Consider the following 8,489-nt stretch of genomic DNA (forward strand, 5'->3'; position numbering starts at 1 on the left):
GGCCCAGCTGCTCCGTGGTATGTGGGATCTTCCCGGACTGGGGCACGAACCCGTGTCCCCTGCATCAGAGGCGGACTCTCAACCACTGCGCCACCAGGGAAGCCCAAGGACACCTTCTTTATGTGACACACCCCCGCCTTTCCCTGATGACCCGCACTGGGTGTGAAAGTGAGTCAGTGACCGCAGTATGTAGATCTCCTCAAACACTGGCTCACAAGCTAGTAGATGCCGAATGGAACTGGAATTAAGGATTTGGTTTACGATTTAAAATACTGAGCTTTTTCAAAATCCCTTGGACTGAGTTCCCTCCAGTTTGCAAATTTCACCGCAGGGCCATGTGCATAAGACACCTCTGCCCGCTTACCTCCACCTGGTCGTCATCTGGAAGTTGTTGCCTTCAGGGATGCCGGCGGGGGGCGCGCCATGACATAATGTGCACGTTCTGCTTCACACGGCCCGTCGGTGCTTAACTTGGGGTGTGCTCCTTCCTTCAGGCCCTCAAGATACTGCCTTTATTTTTAATCATCTGTGTGTGTCAAAGCCCTCTGATTCATGAAAAGGTTTTAAACGTTTAATTTGGCATGAGAGCTTTCATTTCATCAAAAAAACCCGAAGTAAATGGAGTTCTGTTCCAGTCCTGGAACTTTCCACCTCTTAATACCCATTCGCTGGCCACACAGCACACTGGGTGTTGTTCCCGCTGTGTAGACTCAGGGCAGCAGAGTCGAGGGGCTGAGACCCAGCGGAAAGAGCTCCTGCCTCTCTGACTGTGGACAAGCCGTCCAAACGGGGGAGCCTTGGCTTTCCTCCTTTGTGAAAGGAAAGTAATAGAAATTGCCTGCCTTTCGGCTTGTGGAGAGATTGAAAGGCGACAATAGGTGTGAAGACGGTTTGCCAGCTGGAAGGTGGGACAAGTGCTGTTCTTACAAACGCGCCGGCAGCATCCGTTAACACGTACGCCCTTGGCCTGATAAAATCGCGGGCTCTGAGGGTCACTGGCTTCTCCGTGCTTCGGGGTTTCCAGGGCGAGCCTGGAGTTGGTCTGCCGGGACTCAAAGGTCTGCCAGGACTCCCTGGCATCCCCGGCACCCCTGGAGAGAAGGGAAACGTCGGGGGACCAGGCGTTCCTGGAGAGCACGGCGCCATCGGCCCTGCAGGCCTTCAGGGAATCAGAGGTAACTTCTTACGGGCAAATCCAGCTTGTGGTAGGGACAGGGTCTGTTTATTGTGTGTCCGCAGGGCACCTATCAGGGCCCAGTAAACGTTTGCTGAATGAATGATGAAAATTCTAGACGGGTTCCGGGCGAGCGGCGTGAGTGGGTGGTAGGCGCTGACACCGCTGTGTCCCCATGTGGTGCATTCACGATTTCTTCCCCATCCAGGTGACCCGGGACCTCCTGGATTGCAAGGTCCCAAAGGAGCTTCCGGAGTCCCCGGAATAGGCCCTCCTGGAGCTATGGGACCCCCTGGAGGACAGGGACCCCCAGGGTCATCAGGTGATACTACGTTCTTCCAGAATGTTCCCTCCCCTAACTCATAATGTGTGACTAAAAGGGGGAAAAGTCAGTTCTATTCTGTGGCTGTAGGTTTGGTTGTTTGCTTACACGTAAGGTCACAGGCGCCTTTCTTCACCTCCCTCTGAGCTTGGTTTATGTGCCAAAGACACCGCCCCTTTATATTGTATATTCTTTACCTTTTACATTTAATTTAGAAGGATCGGTATCTCGGTATCTCTCTATCTTACCTTTCCATAAGAGGTTTAGTAAGTTGTAGGTAACTTAAACAAAATGAGTTCATGTCTGGAAGCTACCTTTGCCTTTAATAATCATTCTAGAAGTGAGACAGAGAGGGTGGACCGGGGCAGGACAGTCAGGGAGAGACACCGTGGAGAAACTGGGCTTAGGTCTGAACACTGCGGAGGGGCCCGGGTGGGAATTGCTGACAGCTTACGGCAGGTAGGCGGGGCTTTGTCTTGGGATGTTGTTTGCCCACCGATGGCCCCAAACACCACTATCTGAGAAGGTGGAAGCCGTTCCCCTCTACCCCGGATGTGGGCACGGCTACACACCTTCTGCAGAAAGTAACAGTTAAACAGGGTACAGGACGTTGCAGGACACCCTGTCAATCCTGCTGACGCCCCCTTTCTCTTCCCCACCTCAGGCCCCCCTGGAGTGAAAGGAGAGAAGGGCTTCCCCGGATTCCCAGGCCTGGACATGCCGGGCCCCAAAGGAGACAAAGGGCCTCAGGGGCTCCCCGGCCTGACGGGACAGTCGGGGCTGCCTGGTCTCCCTGGACAGCAGGGCACACCTGGACAGCCCGGGTTCCCAGGTAAATGACCTGTGAACTCCACCCAAGTGGATGCTGGGGAGACACCTCACCCGGTCTTGTTCATGACCCTCGCTCGGCATCTGCCATCAGCGCTCACGGTCCTTCCATCCGGCCACAGGTCCCAAGGGAGAGATGGGCGTCATGGGGACCCCCGGGCAGCCCGGCTCGCCAGGACCAGCGGGTGTGCCAGGATTGCCGGGTGAAAAAGGTAGGCAGCCGTGACTCCGGAAAAGCCCATCTCATGTCTGTGTCCCGATGCCTTGTGGGAAATCCTCCAAGAGTCGTAGATCATTGTTCATTTCAAGAGGTCTGGGAAGGAAGATCAAGCTATAGGGTCTGCAAGACCCCCTCTTCCAGGAGGCGCTCCGGGGTCACGGGGATGAAGGGCTGTGCCCTGCCGAAAAGTCAGAGAGAAGACAGGTTTCCGGGTTTCCTTGTTGGCATGGTAGAGTTTTTGTTTTTTTTGTTTTGTTTTGAGAAATGCTGGTATTTTTAGTCATTCGAAGATTCAGTCACAGCAACTGAGTCTTTGGAATCAAATTAGCAAACAGGGGAAGTTTACAAGTCTTACTTTTTATTTCTTATCTTGATGTTTGAAATTGTTTCAAATACTGTTTTTAAAAAAGAAATTGACTTTAAACGTGAGACATAAAAATGGTCATTTGTTTAGTTGAACAGGAAAATTCTGTTCTTCCGTATAGAACTGAGGGGCCGCTGAGCAGATGTCGTGAAGGTATTTGAGAAGGAGAGAAACTATAAATTATTTAAACTAATAAGTGAAGTCTCCTATGTTGGAATTATTAGCAAATAATGAATTCTAGAAAATGGCTTTTTTGTTCATTTCCCTGCTGTCACATTCTTCTGGGTAACTCGGACACTCGCCATTTAACGCCACTTTTGGACAGACTGTTAGTTCTTTATAGGTTGTTTATCAGTTGCTTCTACTGGCCAGAAAGAACAGCACACTTGTCACTGCCTTGGGGGCCCTTGGCCACGTGTCACTCGGTGCCTCCTCTTCTTTCTACAGGGGACCACGGCTTCCCGGGCAGCTCGGGACCCAGGGGAGACCCTGGCTTCAAGGGTGATAAAGGAGATGTGGGTCTTCCTGGCAAGCCGGGCTCCATGGATAAAGTGGACATGGGCAGCATGAAGGGCCAGAAGGGAGACCAAGGAGAAAAAGGTAACGCGGAGGACAGTTTACCTTTGGAGGGGGGAGAAGGTGTCTAACGAGTTATTCAGTTCTTCACACGTGATGTCAGACCAACCTGTGTTTCTAGTTTGTCTTATTTTAAGCAGACGTGGTCGTCACTATTTTTGTGTGTGTGTCGTGCAGGACAAATCGGCCCAACTGGTGATAAAGGATCCCGGGGAGATCCTGGAACCCCAGGAGTGCCTGGAAAGGACGGTCAGGCAGGACAACCTGGGCAGCCAGGTATGGAAGGGAGTTCAAGGTCGCCAGCTCGGCAGGGGCTTGTGTGGGGAGAGGTTACCTGGCAGTTTTCATGGGCGTTGACCTGTTGGGTTTTTCTCTTTATGATTCTAGGACCTAAAGGTGATCCGGGCATAAGTGGGACCCCAGGTGCTCCGGGACTTCCTGGACCCAAAGGATCGGTTGGTGGAATGGGCCTGCCAGGTATGTGGGGTTTAGGAAAGGAGTTTCCTTTCCAGTGCTTGCACATGTGGTGCTTGTGGGACGAGTCTGCGGGTGAGACCTGCTTCACGGAGGACGTAATCCAGGGAGACGTGTCTGACACAGACTCACATCTTCAATTCTGTGTGGTCTCTTGCCTAGGGATGGTGGCGTTTGGTTGACCTTCTGGCCATTGCTTAAACAAGCAAACAAACAAAACCCATCACAGTTTAATAAAATAAAACACGGGCTGTGTACTATGAACTTTCAGTTACCTCCAAGTGATCCGTCTACTTGGATCCGTCGAGGAGGTGATTAATTCTCCATTCAGTTGTGTCAGCACAAGCAGCTCATGCCTGTAAAGCCCTTTGACGTTAGCGCAGAAGAATCCCCTGGGCTTCTCTGCCCTGGTCCCGAGCTGGCCTCCCAGGCTTTACCATCAGCGTTTGCGGTGGTGACAGCGACCAGAGCAGAGGCAGCAGAGGGAAGGCTCAGGCCCGATGGTCCAGGTGCTACTGCTTCTTAGAACTTGCCTGGAGCAGGAAGTCAGGGAAGCCAGCCTGTCTCCCTCACTCCTCCCAAGGCTTTGTGAGGCGCGCTGTCACTTTGCTTGAACTATAAACACCCAGCGACTGCAGTAAGGCTTCTTAAATTCTTTTTGCAGCCAATCTCTTGGGCCTGTCATTCAGTCCGCCAGGCAGATGCTGGTTGCAATAAAACAACCAGGGTTCCCTTTGTTGCCGTAATCTCCCAGGCCTTGGCTGCAATTTAATATCCAAGTTCTCCTTACAATAGCATCACCAACAGACTCACAGCTGCCCCTAACAGCCAAGCCAGCAGCCGCAGAGGGTCAGTTACAGGGACGGGCATAAGCCAGCTTCCCCTGGCACCTATTTATAAATTAGTTTGACTGCCCACATCCATCCTGGAAGCAGGTACGCTTTTACTCTCCATGGCCTGCCTCTCGCCCCCTCTGATTCATTCGGATAATGAGATTTGACTACGGAACGAAAGACATAGAAGCCATGTTTAATGCTGTTGGGAAAGGAAGCATGCTAAGCGGTTAATGTATTTTTTCTCCCTTTGTAACGTGATTGTCTTTCAAAGACAGGAGGAACGTTTCCTGGCGTGGTTCTAATGTGGTCTGGGTGGCTGGCGCCTGCCTGGATCACTTACAACTTGAGAAATGAGGGGATACGTGTTCTTCCGTCTCATTCTTGGCTGGTAGTTGAGGCGCTTTCCTATTTTCAACGTTAGCACCTGCTAAGCACACGTTCTGTTTCAATTGTGTGTGTTTCTAGGAATACCTGGAGAAAAAGGTGTGCCTGGCCTCCCTGGCCTGCAGGGCATCCCTGGCTCACCTGGAGAAAAGGGAGCAAAAGGAGAGAAAGGGCAGGCGGGTCTGCCTGGCATTGGGATTCCAGGACGGCCCGGGGAAAAGGTAACAGCATCCCCGCGGAAGCCCCTCCCGCCCATCCCCGCAGAAAGGCTTTGGAGCATCTCCACACAGTAGACGAATCATAACACAGAACGGTTTCTCCAGTTGATTTTAAGTCTCCCTGCCTCCCCCTTCTATTCATGGCCTGTGTCCCCAAGGAGGATCTGAGACGTGCTGAGAGCTTGGGTAGCAAGTTATCATGGGGAGAAATGGAGAAGGAACACGAGAAGCAGAACAGGCAACTGCTCTTTTGCTCTGGGTTTTTAGTTTTGCCTCCATTTTCAGAGGGCTTTGATTCTCCCCTTAGAAAGCTGGAAGTGGAATTCTGCCATGCAATAGTCATTGCACTCCCATGTATACAGAAAGCACCTCCAGACACATGTCCAAGGACAGATATGACATTAATGGGCCCAATTTTCACCCACAGGGAGACCAAGGGGTAGCAGGTTTTCCAGGAAGCCCTGGAGAGAAGGGAGAGAAAGGAAGCAGTGGGATCCCAGGGATGCCCGGGTCTCCGGGCCCCAAAGGCTCACCAGGGAATGTTGGCTATCCAGGTAAGTGAGCTGGCCTCCTCCTGAGCTCGGGGTTCAAGGATGGCAAAGAGAAACTCAAAGTCATGGGAATTCTGGTGTTTTGGTTTTTCTCTAGGAAGCCCTGGGTTGCCTGGAGAAAAAGGTGACAAAGGCCTCCCGGGATTGGATGGCATCCCTGGCATCAAAGGAGAAGCAGGTAGAGACCACTTTTTAGGACACAGATGGGGGCCTGTGGAGAAGAGGCCAAAGGGCATCAAGGCTGGGTGACCTCTGGATGACCAGCTGGGCTCACGTCCATTTTCCAGATGAGCAAACTGAGTCTACGGGGACTTCTAGGGTCTTTTTCCACCAGTTACACCTAGAACTGGTTTTACAGCTAGTTCCAGTTGGGTCTAGAAACTTTTCCTGTTCGGCATGGTAGATGGATGTCCTTTCTCTCCACTCTCACCAGCTTTAGGGGGTCACTGTGCAGTGGTGTTGCTGCCGCATGAGGGTCCCTTCTGAAGGGGTGTCAGAAGTAACCTCGGGGAGCTGGGCATGCTAGGGGGTGGGAGGTACAGCTCCCTGGAAAAATGTCAGGATTGGTGCATTTTACATGCAGATCACGGTGCCGTGATAGGTTCCATGCCTGACCGATCTGACCTTTCTCTTTGAGGTCTTCCTGGGAAGCCTGGTCTCACGGGCCCGGCAGGCCAGAAAGGGGAGCCCGGCAGTGATGGATTCCCAGGGTCGGCAGGAGAGAAGGGTGAACCAGGTATGTTGGGCTCCCATATCCCTTTCAGCAGAATGAGACTCTGCTCTGGAGTAAACGTCTCCCAGAGACTTATATTCCATGCTAAGTGACTGGAGCTGGGTGTAAGCTGGGCATAAGTTACATCCTTAAAGCTATTTAAGCAACGATGTGGGCAAGTGGGGCAGGATTGGATGAGAAAAGGGGAAAGAGGATGTTCATTTATTCCACAAATGCTTATGGGCATCTACCCTTAAAATGGCCTGAGCTCTCAGTGGTGAGTGAAGGAGACACCGTAGAAAGCCCAGACCACTGCCTTCTCTGCCTGGCCTTTCCCCCTTTAGAGGAACGGTCCTGGGAATATTCTCAGTCCCCAGAATCTGCTCCTGTTACTGATGGGGGAATGGAAACTTGGGCAAAAGTGTGAGCTGTGAGCTCCGATGATGACAATCACGTATGTAATAATATTCGTATATAGCAAGAGGGTGACACACAAACAGTTTGAAGCAGGTTGCCCTCAGTCACGGGGATGGGGGGAGGGAAATAGTGCTGGGCAGGAGCACGGAGGGGGATCCATGGCTGTTAGTGTTGGTCTCTTTCTAAAGTTCATTTCTTTCATTCTATGAGCCTTATGTTTATATTATGTACATTCATTTTCCTATAAAAATAATCCGTAAGAAATGCCTCCACACCTACTTGCCCCCTTCGAATCTTCCCTTACACGCTTTACTCACATTTGTGGACTCCCTGGTGTCTGCTGCCCCAAATATCACTGGCTCTGTGCACTGCCTTTGTGAATAGCGGTTAGTTGGATAGTCATCTGAAAAAAGCCAATTGGTGAGTCTCCAGACAGTAATGGGAAATAAGTATCCATCTGTACAGATCGTTTCTCCTAAATGCTGTAATGGTTCTGGGCTCAAAGGTACTTGGGAAAATGTACTAAATTATATATATATCCAGTCAAGGGTATCTTAGAACAACTGTAGTAATATAATTTTACTTGCAAAGGGCAACGGACTAATTTCTCTATGTTTCGCAAATAGTATATGGTATCGGTGCAAAGAGTGGATATTGCTTTGTGCTGTTCCTGCAGCTCGGCTGTTTTAGGAGAGATAAACGGGACTTCTTACCTTTATCTCGTAGGTCTACCCGGAAGAGGATTCCCAGGGTTTCCAGGGGCCAAAGGAGAGAAAGGTAACACATTTGCTAAATATGTCCTTTCTTTTCAACTAACTGCTGATACACGTGGCACTGGCAGAGCAGGGCGAGCAGATACAAGGAAGCACATGGACATGGGTGATAGATTATGGGTCTGGGACAGTCGAATTGACACTTTCTACTGGCTCGTGGCAAACCACTGTGTGGCGTGTGTGTTTTGGATTCATAGCCTTGTGAAGTGGGGTGGGGGGGAGTGGGGGGAAGTCCCAGGGAGGGCCCAACCATCCTTCTAGGCGGTGACCCTGTTTCCTCCCCTTATTTTTTCTTAATAACCTTGAAGCAATCCTAGAATTTTGTCATTTCATTGGCAAGTTTGGGGTAATATGTTTAAAACAACATGCAGGGTTTTTTTTCTACAAGCTCTCACTTAAAAAAATTTTTTTAAAACAGCTTTGTTGAGGTATCACTGACATCTAATAAATTGCGTATATTTAAAGTGTACAATTTGCCAAATCTTGATATATGTACACACCCATGAAAATATCAGCTCATTCAAGACAGTGAATGCATCGTCACCCCCGAAGTTTCCTGGGCTGCCTTGTCACCCCACCCCTGCTCCTTCCTGACCCCCCCCCCCACCCCGCCCCCAAGCCACCCTTGGGCCGCCTTCCG

General features: G+C 50.8%; 1 protein-coding gene across 1 annotated transcript in view; it reads left to right on the plus strand.

Annotated features, from left to right (window-relative positions):
- COL4A1 (collagen type IV alpha 1 chain) overlaps positions 1–8,489 on the plus strand; it is a 148,445-nt gene that overhangs the window by 123,862 nt on the left and 16,094 nt on the right. Inside the window, exons 30-41 of the mRNA XM_007455321.1 lie at positions 1,025–1,175; positions 1,383–1,496; positions 2,161–2,328; positions 2,447–2,536; positions 3,356–3,508; positions 3,662–3,760; positions 3,872–3,961; positions 5,260–5,399; positions 5,824–5,950; positions 6,045–6,125; positions 6,585–6,683; positions 7,803–7,853. Coding sequence (XP_007455383.1) covers positions 1,025–1,175; positions 1,383–1,496; positions 2,161–2,328; positions 2,447–2,536; positions 3,356–3,508; positions 3,662–3,760; positions 3,872–3,961; positions 5,260–5,399; positions 5,824–5,950; positions 6,045–6,125; positions 6,585–6,683; positions 7,803–7,853 — 1,363 coding nt within the window. The remainder of the gene's footprint in view (positions 1–1,024; positions 1,176–1,382; positions 1,497–2,160; positions 2,329–2,446; positions 2,537–3,355; positions 3,509–3,661; positions 3,761–3,871; positions 3,962–5,259; positions 5,400–5,823; positions 5,951–6,044; positions 6,126–6,584; positions 6,684–7,802; positions 7,854–8,489) is intronic.

Source organism: Lipotes vexillifer, unplaced genomic scaffold (assembly GCF_000442215.2).
Source record: "Lipotes vexillifer unplaced genomic scaffold, Lipotes_vexillifer_v1.1 scaffold132, whole genome shotgun sequence".
Classification (NCBI taxonomy): Eukaryota; Metazoa; Chordata; class Mammalia; order Artiodactyla; family Lipotidae; genus Lipotes; species Lipotes vexillifer.